At 39.0% G+C, this 17,176-nt stretch overlaps 1 protein-coding gene across 1 annotated transcript; it reads right to left on the bottom strand.

Moving 5' to 3' along the window:
- Positions 1–700: 700 nt before the first annotated feature.
- LOC146310021 (uncharacterized) lies at positions 701–12,504 on the bottom strand. Its single transcript, XM_084744230.1, has 22 exons — positions 12,474–12,504; positions 11,478–11,846; positions 10,645–10,776; positions 10,329–10,475; positions 10,041–10,166; positions 8,812–8,955; positions 8,484–8,630; positions 8,227–8,373; positions 8,103–8,140; positions 7,737–7,817; positions 6,294–6,323; positions 6,033–6,195; positions 5,832–5,945; positions 5,572–5,747; positions 5,238–5,453; positions 4,576–4,779; positions 2,728–2,969; positions 2,566–2,632; positions 1,902–1,993; positions 1,465–1,624; positions 1,284–1,349; positions 701–910 (listed from the first exon to the last, which is right to left on the bottom strand). The coding sequence occupies exons 1-22, from the start codon at positions 12,502–12,504 to the stop codon at positions 854–856; spliced, it is 2,949 nt and encodes a 982-aa protein (XP_084600356.1). The 3' UTR covers positions 701–853.
- Between the last annotated feature and the right edge of the window lie 4,672 nt (positions 12,505–17,176).

Raw genomic sequence — 17,176 nt, 5'->3', positions numbered from 1 at the left:
TGTTTTATTAGTTTTGAACAGGCCATATATACATATAGAGGACGCAGGTCCTCTTCCAGGGAGTTGCCCATGTTGCAACACCATGATAAAAGCCTTCAGTGCTGTTCTTTGCTCTTCTTTTAGTGAAGAAATACTCACCAGTTCAGATATAACTGATGCTATCACAGTATATACGCTAACCTCTTCAGGGGCTGCCAATGTTTGTTCGAGATAAGTCATTTCCATGGACACTTCTCACTGTCGGTGCACTTAAATCCACCCCGTAAGCTGCCATTAGTGCCACCAAGGGTGCTGACTAGCTTGCACCACCTCTGGTGCGGACACATACAGATAGCTTGGAGCCTGGTAAGATGGATTCTCATGTGACCTCATGATCTTGCGAATCCAGCTGCCTCACAAGGTAAGTCACAAACATGTATCTGTGCAGTGCAGAATTCAGTGGTTGACAAGTCATTTTAGTTTTTCTTTTTTTTTTAATGTGCAAAGACAATTACAGAACAAGTGAAGACACGTGCATAAACAACTCAAACAGGATTAGACAATTGACAATAGACCAAAACAAAATAAGGGACAAATAAGTAGAGTAGAACAAAACAAATAACAAAGACACAAATAACATGAGCCTAGTGGGTACATAGTAAACATTCGTGTCCATATATGTTCACATTTTAGTTTTTCTATTAAAAAATTGGGTAATGAATGATAGTAGATAGGCTGAAGTAGACACACACATATACATTTGATGACAACAACAAAAAATAATAGATATGTAATGACTAATGGTTCGAGGTGGAGGTTTGACGTTCTTTTCTCTGTCTTCTGTCTCTCTTTTGACAAACTAGTTTCACCACCATTAGCTAGTGTGTTCCTCATTCTTGTCCAGGTCCTCAGAGACTGACGGTGCATCTTTCTGTTGAAATACAATTTTCAGATTTTATACACTGTTAAAATAGAAAGTGAAATTCATGCAACATTACACAAGTCATAGTTTCTGCAATACATTTGAAGAAAACTGTCTTCAGATCAGTGAAACACAAGACAATTCGAGCAATGCCTTGTGTGAACAATATAGATACACAGGCAGGTACACTTAATGTCAAGTATGGAGGGTTGTTTTGTCTGTTCAGTATAGCATTTTGTACATTGACATCTTGGTAGACATAGTGGCTGCTATAAAGACACTTCAAAAAGAAAAAAGATATACTAAAATGATTCTGAACGTGTCACAGTTATAGCAGTACCTGGTATCTTACAGTATATGTACATTTGATATTAAAACTCACCACAGATCCTCTTTCTCTGTGCTTATTGAAAGAACAGGTCAGCCATTTAATGTATTCCTCTCTCACCTAGAAGAAACAATCAATAATAGCTTGTTAAACGTTTTGTGTTAATGTTGCCAAAGAGAAATACTGTCAAAGAGAAGATTAAAAAAGAGCGGTGTTGTCTGCATAAAGACTTTACCTCCTTGTTGAGCACACAGTGGACGATGAAGAGGAAGGTTCCCTGCTGGGAGTTAAGAATTATAAACAAGACCTGAAAGAAGAGATTGGTCTGGTAGAGGCCCAGAATCCAGGTGCAGCCCAGGATGACAAACTGAGCGACGATCTTGAACAAAATCAACCTGTAGAAAATGAGAATTGTATGTGATTTTAATGACATTTTGTCATTAAACAGAGGTGGCTACTGCGTACAGTATTTTTAACACTTCCTCAACATTTTGGTTCACAAAATGTATATAATAAAGTGTATGTACATTTAGGTTAGAATATCAAATTGTGTATCTGCATTAGACTATCAAATGCATTGAAATTAACATTATGTCTCTGATATATTGAGTACATTGTGTAGGAATTGTCATCCTCTACTTTCTGGGAAACTTGAACAGTCCTGCTTCATACCTGGTGTCCTTGGATTGAGAAATGTCACTTTTCATGTTGGCCAAAGTGGGTCTCAGACTCCAGAGAGTAGCACAGAACAAAATCCAGTTAAGCTTAAAGAAAAAAAGACACAGAGGCTGAGCTGAGATGGAACAGCATATTGCCAAAAATATAAAGCCTAAAGCATGTCGAATGAGTAAATTAATGCCCAGTGCAAACAATGTCAAAAGTAGGAAAGACTAGTAGTTTGTAGCATATGCTGGTGATTGATGTAAAGCATAAAGTAATGTGTTTCTATGAAACTATATTTGTACGGTGCAGAATCACTAAAATGGGAGTAAATCATGTAACATTGCTTGTGGGCACATCAACACCCACAACCTAATGAAAACTTTGCTCATTAGCAAAATTATGTAAATAAGCAACCTACCTTCTCCAACAATTTATGTAACTGTGTGATTCAGCACTTCTTTTTTGTCAAATGACACACAAAAAAGGATCCCCTTCTCCTCTGCAGATAGTTATTCACAGCTGGTAAAAACTACACCTCCTGGCCTACAACTTTTTTTTTTTTTTTTGTTGTCTAAATATTATTCCAGACAAGTTAAACTTACAGAACACACCAGGCTGAGCCGAACATCATTTCAAGAGATGCAACATAATTGGCAATATCCAATATACTCACTCCAAGGATAACAATTACAGGTCCTGTTAAAGCCCAGTTGAAATTACGCTTTGTAGAGAGCCAGCACCTGCAACAGAATCAAACAATCTTTTCAACCTATATTTGCATCAGACATACAAGAGAATTTGAATGAGTGCATATATTACTGTTTGTCCTACTCACACCTCTGCCTCAGTAGCTCCATATCCATCTGAATATACCAGCGCTGAAATACCTACAATGACAAATGGAACGCCGTAGCCAATCAGGTAGAGAAGTAGCTTGGGGAGGCCATCTCTCTGGATGACCTGCACCTTGGAGAGCCTCCTGACCAACAGGTGGAGCTGTAGCGCCTCCAGCAGCATCCACACAAAGCTTGCAACAACTAAGAAGTGGATTAGGCCCGCCATGACAGTGCAGGCCAGCTGTGGAGACACATAATGAGAATCTTAAAACCAGCGCGGTCTAGTGGATAATAATTCTCACTAATCACATGCAAGTATTTACCCACTGGAAATATGCATGTGCACAGCTGGCAGGACGTGGCTACTGAATACATGTATCACACAACATATAAGGGTGCATCTTCGCTGCTTTTCGTCCAACAACCTCTTCAACAGACAGTAACGGCGTGGCGGGGCCCATCACTAGGGGGCTCTGCCTGTGCTCATAGAACTAGGGTTACAATATTGTCAGCTCTATTCTACCTCACACAGGCTCTGCCCTCTACTGGACACTCTAGGTACAGTAGGTGGAACCTGTAGACTGTAAGCTCAGCTGCGACATGTCATCAGACCCAGCCCGACTGATCTTGACTGGCTGTAGGTTAGTCACCACAGCCTTCCTACTACTGGAGTTTCGCTCCAGTGTTTTGAGGCATTCCGTGGCCCCAAGGAGGAAGAGGGGGTGTTTTGCAGACCAGTGGCAGCTGAAGTAGGTAGTCTGCCCTGCCTGTGCCCATTTCTCGCAATTGTGTCGCAGGTGAGCCTCAGCACCACACAACAACAGTCTACTGTGGTCACGTCATGCACTTTGTGGTCAAGTTATTCCTCTGGCCAATGGTCTGGCCCAGAAGATCAGCCTGATCTAGTGCAGTCGGGGCTTTCTGCAGGGGAAAGTCGGCATCAAAGTCCAAGTTGCTCTCATCACAGTGATGACATAACATGGCATCGCTTCAAAGCATCGGAAGTGGTCCACACGCTGCCGGTGTCTGAGCCAAGGGCGCTTCAGCAAGAATGCCAGTGTGGTCCCACTCAAAGCAGAAGACATGGGGGTGAGGGGGTGAGGGGCAATGATGAGGCTGAGGCCTAACGGGCATCGACAACCTTCTTCTAGTGGCGACTCCATCCATGGGGAAAGATAATTGGTGGGAAAACTCACTGAAGAAGAAAGGATGGAGAGGCAGCAAGAACACTCCCACATAACAGATGTGTTCAGAAGCCATTTCCTGATTGGCTGGCTATAAACATGCAAATTTTCAGTAGGCGAACACATGCATGCAATTGGACATAGCTTTTACCCTTTGAGTCCAGTAGTGGCTGGAGCCGGTGAGAGAGAGAAAGCAATCTGGCTCTCACTGCAGTATTCTGTGTCCATCTAGCTTTTTTTTAGCGCCAGCATTTTTTAAAATTATTTCCAATGAGGTGAGACCATATGTCAGAGCACGTGGCCACCTAGTGCTTCAACCTTTTTGTGCAGCTGCTCTGAGCACTACTGGTTTAAAAGAACTTTTAAGAAATGCACTGATGTCATTACTGTGGCTTTTTTTTCAGCAACCAATCATATATGAGATGGGGACTTCTCACCCTGGCAACCAAGAAAATGGAGAAGTCTGTATGTTAGACAGGAAATAATTACAGAATCTGAAAAGCCCATTTGTGGGATAAAATTGAATGTTACTGGTGAGAGTGATTTTATCATCCTGCACATTGTGAGCTTGTTGTTAGCTGTGTAGTTAACCTTCTGTTAATGAAGCATTAACATAAAATAAAATAAAAAAACATGCTATATGGACACTGGGTCTTACTGTACCTCTTGTTCAACATATTTGTCATTCCACAGCAGCAGCAGATGGGACAAGGCGAGGTTGAGGCACAGGTGAAGACGGGCTGTGTTGTTGATCTTGGGGTTCCAGCTGCACAGGAGGAAGGTGAAGATGGCCAAACCAAAGAAGAACAACCCAACAATCACACACATACGGTTCAGCCACTCAAGGAAAGGATCCTCTGGTGGAGGCTGAGAAGGCAAAAGACAACAGGTGATTATTCGTCACCATTGTACACACTAGAAAATTCTAAGAGTGCCAGATGTCTGATGGTGGAGGACAATGGATCCAATCAGGGATGTCATGTTGATGGATACTATTCATTTTCCATGGACACCAGGGGATCCAGCTGTGCAGTGCATGGTGCATACAACAAGGTGAGTTAACAGACCATTCGCTGTATAAATCAGAACTTGTTGTGGTCCTGTGTGTCCAGATGAGTGACTGCACCATGCGTACATTCTTGTTACCATAGCCTCATTTGTAAAACAATCTCATGTGAGATAATTGAGTCTGACAGACAAAATTATATGTGAGATCCATTCTGTGCATGATGTTACTCCTCTTCAAACTTAATTAGGATTTTGAAAGTATCGTGTCCCTGACATTAACAACACATTTTTATCACGTACATAGAAATCTGATATACCTCTCCAATCTGCATGATGAGGGCAAAGGTAGAAAGGTGAGAGCAGCTGCACACTGTGTAGTTTTCATCAGAGTATGCAACCCAGCAGCCTTCTACTGACCAATGCATTGTCTCTTCCTCTTTCTCTTTCTCTCCCTCATCCTCTTCACCTTCTTCTTTGCTCTTGCTTTTTTCTTCCCAGTACACACATGTTACTATTCCAGATTCAGGTACTTTCTGAGATAACAAGAGAAACAGTGATGGGATACAAGAATGGGAACATTAGATTCATTTAAAGTTCTTTTTGGATGAATGGGTGCACAGTACAATCATGACAGTTTGGTTGATGCTGCACCTTCTTATGTTGGATGGTAAAGTTGACAGGCTCAGTGAGGTTGGTGGTGTTTATTGATGGTAGGATCGCAGTAAAAACATCAGAGTACATCTCTGTCTTGTTCTCTGTTTTAAAGTATCGATGACTAAGAAGACTCTCCATCCCATTCAGTGTCATAAAGGCAGCTGCTGCAGAACCTGTCCACATGAGACAAGAAGAAAAAAAATATCAATAAATGTTGATTTAAGTCATTATGTTTTTGATAATCTACTCTCTCTCACCATTGTTGGTACTGGCAAGAGCCTGCAAGTTGATGTTCATGGTCTGCCCTTTTGCAGAAAGGGAGACACCGTTGTCATCATGACTTCCTGGACCAATGGCACGTAGGCTCAAATCTTGCACATGGATGAAGATTACAGAAGGTATAGTTGATATTCACTGGGGATTCAACAGGAATCTAAACAGTGGAGAACTTCTCTTACCCACTGTTGAAGTGTGCACTGTTTTGTTGGTTTGGTTCTGATTTCCTGGCACCATCGCAGAAACCAGAAGGTCTGAGAGGCCCAGGATCACACTGCCAGTCTCCCCATCTCCTTCACTACTCACTTCGACTGACCTGGCGTTTGGTCCAACACCTGACACTTCCTACCAGAAATTAAGTCGTTGTAACAATTAAATAAGCAATTAGAAACGTTGCAAACAAAAATATATACAAAGCTTTAATTATGTTGGATTTCAAGTACCATAGATGCAGAAAAGCTGTTTGCCACTGTCTGCAAAGACACCAAGGACACAGGGAAAAGCATCAGGTAGAACATAATGGCAGTGTTCTCAGCATATCACATTCCATCATGTCTTTAGACTAACAGTTAAGAATAGTGTAATCTGTTTCTACACACAAAACACATAACTTAAAAGCTATAATTAAATTAACTGCAGTAGCAATAAAAAATATTAAATGACAACAATTCCAAAAAAAGTGGGATGTGTAAAATGTAAATAAAGACAGAATGCAATTATTTACGAATTATTTTCAACTTGTATTCATTTTAATACAGTACAAAGCAAAGACATTTAATGTTCAGTTTCATCCCTGCAACATCAACCATAAAGGTGGAATTCTCAAAAAAACAACACAGTATTATGATTGTGTATTAAAAGAAAATTCTCAAGCATGCATAGGCTGAGGTTCACTGCTGTGTGAAAAATTGCAAATAATCCAACAGTGTAAAAATAATGTTTCTCAACACAAAACTAAAAAAAAAGGGGGGGGGATTTTACCATCTATGGTACAATCCATAATATTATTAAAAGATTCAGAGAAATCTCTGCACATGAGGGACAAAGCCAAAAAATAACATTGAATGCATGTGACCTTTGACCCCTCGAGCAGCACTGCATTAAAAACCCACATAATTGTATAAAGGATACTACATGGGCACGCAAACACTGTGGAAAAGTGTTTTCAGTGAACAGTTAACTGTATATGCTAAAACCTAAGGAGGCAGTGCTCCTTCATGTGCTAAGACATTTCTCCATTTACAAAGCCACTGGATCATCTGAAAAATGCTTTGCCACAGAGCTGAAAACCTGACTATTTTTCTTAGCTCTTGAAAAGCTGACATTTTGGAGATAAGCGCTTCTTTATCAGACAGCGATGAAATGCAAGTTAAGACTCTACCATGCAAAGCCATATATCAGCAACATCTGCAGACTTTTCTGGGCCCGCGCTCGTCTGAGATTGACTGGCACAAAGTGGAAAACTGTGTTGTGGCCTGACGAGTCCACATTTCAGTTTTTGGAAACCATGGAAGTAATGATCTCCAAATTTAGGACCATACAAATTGTCAGCAGCGCTAACTTCAAAAACCAGCACCTGTGATGGTATTAGGGTGTGTTTGCGCCCATGGCATCATGGGTAACTGTTATATGTGTGAAAGCACAATTAATGCTTAAAGGTTCATACAGGTTTTGGAGTAACATGTGCTGCCATCCAGAAAATGTCTTTTTCAGAGATGTCCCTTGCTTATTTCAGCAAGACAATGCCAAGGCACATTCTACATGTGTTATAGCTCGAAAAGCCTTTGATGTTGGTGTTGTAATTTCCCCGATGAAGATTATTTATTACTATTACTTGTTACTGAGAGCAAGTTATGGATTCCAACACTGGACTGTTTTCTACATACCGCTTCTGGTAAGACGACACCTGTGTTGTCCTTAAGTTGTTGATCCATGTTGCCAAGGAAAGCTCTCTCTTTTGTCTGACCCTGCAATTTAAGTGTTTTAGTGTTTTTTGAGTATTTGTTTGCTGCGCTACACCGTCAGCTAATGATTTGACATCAATGTTTGGAGAGAACAGTACTATCTAACTCTCAAAATTACATTATATTTACAACAGAGAGACAAGTCTGTTACCATGGAATAGGCTTGGCAACATAATAAAAAAGTTAGGCATCTAGATTTCCTTCTATCAAGATCCTCAAACACTTTAACATTACTATGCATAACATGATTGTCCTTTATATTAAATGAAAAATGTCATCTGTGCTTACCTCTGGAGGTTCTATTTCATCTAGAATATCTTGAAGACCTGTCAGTAATTTCAGAAAATATTGTACATGAACATCTTTAGATTTTTCAAAAATCCTTATCATCTTTAAACTTGACTTTGCTCACTTTTACAGAATGAGACCCCCAGATCCCACAGGATTCCAGTCGAAGGGTAGAATCCATCGGGACAAGAACAATAGAAGGTCCCTGGTGCATTAGTACACACAGTTTGTTTACCACATATACCAGGAGTCTCACTGCACTCGTCTATATCTGCAAAGAGAGAAAACACACACAGGGCTCTCTGCTCTTATGTGATCCATTTGTATACATAGAGCAAAAGCACAATCTGCATCACACAGGTAATGAAAAAGTGTACGCACCTGTGCAGGGGTTAGCAATGCTGGCTATCGCTTCTAGGTTGTTCAGCTGATAACCAGGGAAGCAGGTGCAAATGTAAGATCCAATTGAATTTGTGCAGTTGGAATTAGGTCCACAGACAGTAGCATCTTTGACACACTCATCAACATCTGCAAACATACATAAATTAAAATATATTAGACACTAAGGATATTACAAAAATATTATTACCTGTGATACTTCCTTTGACAATAGCCCTTTTTAATTAATAGTTAGCTTGTACAAACTTTACTTCTCTCATGTACAAAATGTTTTCAAAGCGGCTAACAGTGATGTTTGCTACTGCGGTACCAATACAGATGTTGGTCTTGCTGGGTTCTTCATCTGGTTGAGTCGGTGTGTAACCCACTTCACATGCACAGGTATGAGCTCCAGGTGTGTTGGTGCAATTCGAATCAGGACCACAGACAGTTGAGTTGAAACACTCATCGATATCTGAGGAAGAGACAGTTACTGTGAGTGACAATGTTCTCACTGAAATGAATAAATTGTCCCTGCAGTGTATCATCTCAGGTTTCGACTGGGCTAAAATGACATGAAGCAAATTACTTTGCCTGTTAGATTATAGACTGTCAAATTCTCACTTTGAAATACACAAATACCCAAAAGAGTTTATTTGACTGGGACAGACAACATACACAGACAAACTGAAAACAGCTGTCTTAGCTAGCCCCTGTGATCCTATAATTTAATTAAAGCATGTTCTAGTTGTTTTGTCCATATTCCAAACTGAATGCGTATCTCCTACAATATTCAAACTCCTTGTTATATTTGCAAACATAAAATCATAATTTAAAACATCCAGTGAATTACTGGATTGGCAATATAGACCTCAACAAATATTTTTGGCAGCCAGATGGCTCGTTGTGGATTATCTCTATTATCTGTTTACTCCATAGTACATTTGTGCATAGTATAGCACAGCATAACACAGTGTAGTATAGTTTAGTGTAGTATAGTATAGCATGATATTGCATAGCATAGCGTAGTGTTAGGGATTCTAACTGTTAACTGCACAGAATGTTTTTGACCAGTTACATATGTGGACAAATTTGCATGTTGACAGGTTGTGCTGGTGTCTAGAAGAGAACCCCACATTTGCAAATTTGTAACCCTTGTTTTTCTTCATTTTGCACGGCTCATTAACAAATAAGATTAGGTGCAGTAATAGTCTATCCTACTTAATTTAAAGCACTTAAAAATCTCTTCCTTGTCCATATTAAATTGGATGGTTCTCTGTCTCACTCTCTCTCTCTCTCCCGTACGCACGTACACACGTACACACGCACACACACACACACACACACACACACACACACCGCACCGTAGCACATCCAGCGAGCTCTGTCCTGGTGCAGAGAGCGCAGCAAAACAGGTTAAATCATGAAACTGTGAACACCATTCTTTTTCAACACAGTGCTACCAAACACCAGGCTAAAAAGTACATGATAGACCTACAACTGAAACTGACATCCCTGCATAGTATAATATAGTATAGTATTAAATAGCATAGTACATACCTTGACAAACAGTAGATTCTTCTGGTACAATATGGTAGCCTTTATTGCAGGAACACACATAACCTCCTTGGTTGTTTTCGCAGCTCCCATGATCACCACAGATATTGTCAAGACATTCATTAATATCTATGAAGACCAATGGACAACAGACTCACATCAGCCTGTGAACACATTTAGCGACCTGCAGTGTACTCTGTATTACTGTATGATCAGAATAAAGTTGGCCTTTACTTTTACCGTTAAATTTGACATGATTGCATCAAAGAGAAAGAGAATGAAATATGGTACCTATACATTTGTTGGACTGCCCTGGTGGTAATGCTGGATTTGTTGCATTGAATCCATTCAAACAGGTACAGAAGTATTTGCCGATGGTGTTATTACATTTGGAGTGATCACCACAAATTCCAGCAGTCTTCTGGCACTCGTCAATGTCTGACAAGATACATTACACAGGGAATTTTTTTAGATGACAGATCACTATAAAGTCCGTACATGAGAGCAGATGACAGATCACTATAAAGTCTGTACATGAGAGCACATGCGGCCTCTTGATGTATAATTCGACCATTTTCACCGTTTCAGTGAAATAAAATATACTCACCTACACAACCATAGGAACCTGGAGTGGGTCTGTGTGTAGGGGGGATTTCATACCCAGTGATACAGGTACAGCCTCCACCAGTTGAACACTGAGCAAGTGGTCCACAGGAGTCTGGTTTACAGGTAAAATGATCTAAACAGAGACAAAATAACTAATACAATAATATAACCATTTAAAATAATAATATTTCCACAAAAACCCACCTACTTTACTTTAACAACTGTTTATCATGCATAAAGGTCAGTGTGTGTGTATAGGAAACTGAAGCAACTTAGTGTTGGCACTGTGGTCCAGATATGGGAAGAAAGAAAAAATAAAAAGTAGTTACAAAGATCTGTATCAATATCAGGTCGTCAGATCATCTTACGGAATTTTGGGCCCTTGAAATGATGGTACTCTGCAAATTTTGAGATTGATTTTCAAGGGTAACATGGTTGAAAAGTTATGCCATAATTGCAGTGGGTTCATCAACCCCTTTTGCAATTTCCTCTGTGGCTTCCTGGACTTGTTGCTAACCTCAATATATGGCATTTACTATGTCTCTTTGTTTGCAAATTCAGTTACAAAACTTTGATATAAAATGTATGATATACTCATCATGCACATTTTTTTCATTAACTCTTGACTCTTTCACAAGTCTTGACTCTGGCATATTATTGTGTGCTTATTTGATCCCAGATTTTTGTGAACATTTTGAACACAGTTTGAAGTTAACACATTCAGTCACTTCTAAACAACCCCTTAATTCAGAAAAAAAAAATGCATGACAAGACAATCGTGTGTGAAATGTACATTTCTCTTATATGCTGACAAAGAAATAAGCAGCAACTCACAGGTCACGTAACCCATATTGCCATGTGGGTGTTGTAATGGTTTGTACACGTAGAATCCTCCGGGACACAGAGCCACGCTCACTGACATACTCGGGCTACTACAGTGACTAACGTAACCATATGCAGTTCCTGTTGTCGCCGTCAGAGACTCAGAATTTGGATAACCAAATGGAATATAAATCATATAGTTTGTGCCACCACGATTTTGTGCAATACAGCTTGCAACAACTCTGTCTCCACCAACACCCGTGAAGCGCCACCATTTGTTAAGAAGTTTCGCATCATCATTAGGAAAACCAGGGAAAGACGTAGACGTAAAGTCTTGGTTGCGCCATGGGTCGGTTATGTTGGTGTATCCATCACAAGATCCTGCACAGAAACATGGGCAATGTCAATGATTAAATGATTATTTCACCTTGTTAGGAGCTTTTGCTGTGCTGTATTTTAATATGTATATGAATATTATCCATACCATCAGGAAAATCACAAGTTACAGGGATGACAAGTAATCCTAACAAAAAGAGAAGCAGTAAAAAGTTGAGGAGAAGTTGCAGTACCTTGAAAAGAATTGTGCTGAACTTTGTCTAAACATGAAAATTTGAAACATCAACAAGAAATGATAATTATCTCAACATGTCAATAAAAATCACCCACTTTTTAAAAAAAAAAAAAGAAATTTAACACATCCAAAGTTATAAATACCAAATTTAAAGATTTCTTTAAGTACTCGTTATGTTTTTCTAAAACTGAAATTAAATGTCACAAATCATAATAACTATTATTTGTTTGCAATGTGTTGTCTCTTTGTGTCTCAAAACCCTGATCTAGAAAAATTATTTTCTATCCAAACAACCTTGAACAACCTCTTCAAATTGAAAAATAGCAGCACCGAGCAACACACATTTTGAATTAATTTACAGGGACTGGTTAAAAATGCTTCCCTCAGTTAGTCAGTTTTGTTCCCATTCTCATTTATAAAAAAGACAGTTCACTTACCCAGGAGAAGTGAGGAGGCACAGTAGTTCATCCTGACATGTCAAATCTGCAGATCAGGTCTGACTGTCTGGACTCTTCTGTCAAAAATTGTTTTTAAAAGGTTTTATGCAAATGTTAAAAAAACTATGCAAATTCGCAGACTCACCATGGGGCTGCTTCAAATATGTAAAAGGAAAGTTAAGAGGAGAAAAGGGAAACATGCAGTCACCAAGCACCTCTGTTACAGGCGTGCACTCAGGGTTGGGAGGGTTACTTTAAATATGTATTCTGATACACACAATTTAAGTATCACAATATTGAAATAATGTAACTTTTGAATAATGCCATTACCAAATATTTTGAAATTGTTTAGCCAAGTGTTTTATCATCATTAGATTTGTCCAGATATTCCCTCCTTTGTTGTCTTGTAGATTAATAGAGGAAATTATTTACTTATGTAGTTAAATGTTCTTTTCTAAAGGAGAAATCTGTAATATATTTACTGTAATTTAATCATATAAAGACCACACTATGTCATCAGAGATCAAGGAAACATGTTAAGTTGAAATACTCTGACAACACCACAACCACAGCATCACTTGAAATTTATATCCCAAGCCGGAATAACTGGTTTTGTTTGGCCATGTCATTTTAATTAGAGTTCAAATTAATGCTGAATGTTTGCCGAAAGTGCCTGTTTATGAATCATAAAAAAAATCCTTCATAATTTTAGATGTTTATATTGGTTAAATTAAGCAAAATGTTAATGGTTGAGTAAACTCGTCAAACTTGTCAGCCTCATTTCAAAGAGGTAGAAACTCATTCTATTTGGTTTTATCCCAACTATGCCCTTGAATCAAATAATGCTAAAATATATTGACAAGATGGACTAAATTATGTCCGATACCAACAGTATACTAAGATGGGGGCCTGTATTTGGATATCAGTGTAGTATCTGGCCCAAACAAACGTAAAATAGATGTATCTTATGTCAGGCTATTTTGACAAAATCCCAAGCTTTAGTAATAAAAGTAGCCAAAACTTTGAGCGCAGGCTGAGGTGGTCATGGAGCTCGCCAAAGCGTGCACTGCTACATCCTGCAAAGCCACGCCCATCTGGGTGAAATGCCAAGTTTTTAGTCAGTCCCTCTGATTAACAACTGCTCTTGTTAGCATGCCAGCCATGTTAGCTCCCACAGTTTATGTTTACGATCCAGCCGATGCAATTTCCTCACTCACACAAACACACCTTCTGAGTAATTGTACAGGTGAGAATACGTTACTTTATGTGAAGTCCATAAGTACCATTACAAAAGCATTTGACCATCTAATAATGTCTAATAATCTAAAATGTAATGACATCTTTAGTTTATCTTTAGTCTAAAATGTACCACTTTACTTGAAGTCAAGGAAAACATTCATGACACACTTATAAAATGCTCATGACAGCTAGTGTCAAAACCAACCACATATGACTGTTTAATATTAAAACATGAAACTAAATAGTTTCTTCTAGACTGATAATGCAAAGTTGTCATAACAAAGACACTGACAGGTTATACTGTCTTGGTTAATGTCAAGTTGTCAAAACAAAGACATTTCAAATAATGTCACTATTGCATTAAATGTGATATAACTGCATGCTGAAATGACACATGAACCATCATTAAGACTCCTTCATGTGAATGACAGGTGTCATGAGGTGTTATGACACTGTAATGACTGCCTTATGCACACCCCTTTAAATTAAGTGTTATCACTTGTTTTTCCACTGTGAACCAGTTTATGTGGCTGCAGCCAGTCACACTAACATTGACAGCTTTGAGAAATGCAGAGTCTGTGCTGTTGTTCATCTGGCCTGGCAAGTCTTTGGTTTGCAGAAACTGACGCAGCTCAAGGAAACTCACACAAACAAATGGAGAACATGCAAACTCCACACACAAAAAGCTTTTGTTGTGTGCACAGAACCCTGTGGCTGAAAGTCCCTACAGGTCTCTTCTCATGAGTGGCCCTCTCACACTAATATTCAGGTTTGGAGGACAGATCAGATTTACAGCTGTGCCAAATTCTTTTCTTTTTCACTTCACTTTGAGGGCTTTTCAGTGTCTCAGTGATGTTCTTGTATCTTCTTCCTGCTTGATACTTTTCTGTAAACTTGGTGTGTTGCTTGGAATGTTCCTGTGTATTTGTGAAGCTGTTTTTGCCAGACTCCCAGTGTAGTTTTACTTTCCATTATTTAACCCAAGAAAACACTTTGTCACACCTTGATTACTCTCAGCCACTTCTGAGGCCTGTTTCTTTCATCAAAGAGCTCAATAACAAGTTATAACCGACCAGTCTGGTGTTGGCAGAGGTCTGTAGGTTAAACTGTAGCAGAATGGTCTTGCTTTCAGGCGATTTAATGAGTAAACACAGTGAGCAGCTGTGTGTAACAGGCACTGAGCTTTTCCCAGTTGTGTTCCAACATATTCTGTTCACCAGGGACCACATTTGCACCTGCCGGGTAATGTTGGCATTATCTAATTAGTCTAGATCAGGGGTGTTCAACTAAAATTCAAAGAGGTCCAGTTAGAGAAAATTTGCTAAAGCAAAGGTCCAAAACATCATAATGTCTAACTTGTGTTATAAGAGTGATATATACTGAAGTAGTGTAGTAGTCAAACTCATTTTGGTTCAGGTGCCACATAAACCCCCATTTGATCTCAAGTGGGCCGAACCAGTAAAATTAAAGCATAATCTATCGATTATTCTGCCGATTAATAAAGTAATCAGATAAGAAATATTGCATGTTCTGCATGTTTTTCCATTACATTACTTTTGTTTTATTTAAGAACAATGGTAATATACAAAATAGAAAATAAGACAGGTCTATTAAATGAACAACTATAAATTGCTAAAGTAAAAATACTCAGTAAAGTAACTTTACTTTTAATGTAGATTTACTTTTACTGTATTTACTTTACTTTAGCACAAAGGTAAAAGTAAAGGTAGTAATGTCTGCAAAAACCACAAACAGAAGATGTTACTAACTCTTTTAACTGAAACAGTCACCAGAATGTTTTGTTAACATGTTAAAATCACAACATTTTTCTTCTGGAGCAGGACAGACGCTCCCAGACCCCCAACAGGGGACTGGTTTACCAACATGCCACCTTTTTCTCCTCTTATGAGTTTGCAGGTCTGTATTTAGTCATCAAAAAATAACGATAAAAATACCATTAAAGTACAACAACAGCAATGAAAATGTTGATTTTTCAAAAAAGGAAACAATAACATGCAAAATATTTAAATTGTAATTAAGTAAAAACACTAATACCACAATGTAAAAATACCTAAGTAAAGAATGTGAGTATTTTTCCATCACAGCAGGTCAGTGATCAGTGTTTCAGTGACTCTCTGTGGATCAGTGAATAGTGTTTTATTTATGGTGGCCCGCCACATTAAAAACCTCAACACTATGACATGATTTTCTATTTTTGGAGCTACGCACCTATTTTGGTCGTGTCTAGAAGGTAACTCTTTATTTGCGCAACTCTCGCGAGATTTGTGTCCGTTATTTCTACTAAAATAATCAAACTCGCGCGATCTTTCCCTTCTAGACACGACCCTCTCTGTCTCTCTGTCAAACTACAGACAGCAGACTGTCTGTAAACAGCACAATGTTAAACTCTGCAGTGTTTTACACAAAGACTTTATTTGTGTGGACACCCAGGTTTGGTTTGTCACCAATTTTGGCATTTTAATTTTTTAATCAGTCCGAGAGGACGACGGTATCAGTGATTGATTAGTGATCAGTCTGCCCTCCTCTCCTCCCTCACCTGTTCACTCTGCTGTGAGAAGGTCTGAAAGTTTCTCACAGAGAAACACAGACTCTCCTGTTTTACTTACAGGCCTCCTTATACAGTTGTTTAATTTTATAAGAGCATCTGGTTGGTGTCGATGTCATTAACCATCACGTTAGTTTCTGTTGTAATAAACTCCGTCATTAACAACAGTCTCCTCCACACGCAGCTTCTCTGCAGTTGGTCTGTGTGTTTCCTGATCAGATAAACCAGCGCCGGAAAGACTAGAAAAGTTGCGCCAGTTAAAATGGAAGCGTCCCGTCAAAATTTAAAATCTCTTAATAATTTATTGGTTATGGGTCCGGGTCATCCTATTTTATCTCTACAAAGAGTCTAAGCACATTGTATCTTCTCTGGATTAGCTAATATGAATTAACCATTCCTGATAGCTCAGTTTATATTGCTCCAGCAGCTAATCAGCATATTGACCTGAACCTTCATCTTCTTCCTTACTGTGTTAAACAAAGCCTATTATATGAATTAGCATAAAGTTTGCACTTCTGTTTTGTTCCATTGTTGTCTGTTTCCAAAACTGATGGCAGATAGGCAGTACTTGGATGGATTCCAAAGCAAATCTTTGACCATGGGATACTGATCTTTAAAAGAGTCAGTGCTAGATCAGTGCCAACCACGACCTGTGAAAGCAGGTGGTAAATTAATGAATTGGCTTAGGCTCATCACCAGTTGGCACTCATTATGTTGTCAACCTTTTGTGAGTCCTGCAAGCCTTCAGTTTCATTTTTTTTGGTTCAGTGTTTTGTCCCTCAAGTATCATTATCATCATCATTTGTATATCTAGTAATCTGCCTTAGAGGGCACTTTCCTGGTGGGTCAATGTATCTGGGTACAGTGCAATATATGTAGATGCAGGCTTGGAGGTCAC

This window comes from Lutjanus erythropterus, chromosome 19 (genome assembly GCF_056507025.1).
Source record: "Lutjanus erythropterus isolate fLutEry1 chromosome 19, fLutEry1.hap2, whole genome shotgun sequence".
NCBI classification, from domain to species: domain Eukaryota; kingdom Metazoa; phylum Chordata; class Actinopteri; order Lutjaniformes; family Lutjanidae; genus Lutjanus; species Lutjanus erythropterus.
The sequence above is the reverse complement of the archived record's forward strand: the minus strand, read 5'-3'. Positions and strand labels throughout refer to the sequence as shown.

Coding starts and splice junctions, on each gene's coding strand:
- LOC146310021 (XM_084744230.1), bottom strand. CDS start 12,504: ATGAACTACTGTGCCTCCTCACTTCTCCTGG. Junction 10,167..10,328: donor GCAGTCCAACAAATGTATAG/GTACCATATTTC, acceptor TGGTCTTCATAG/ATATTAATGAATGTCTTGAC. Junction 2,633..2,727: donor GGAGCTACTGAGGCAGAGGT/GTGAGTAGGACA, acceptor ATTCTGTTGCAG/GTGCTGGCTCTCTACAAAGC.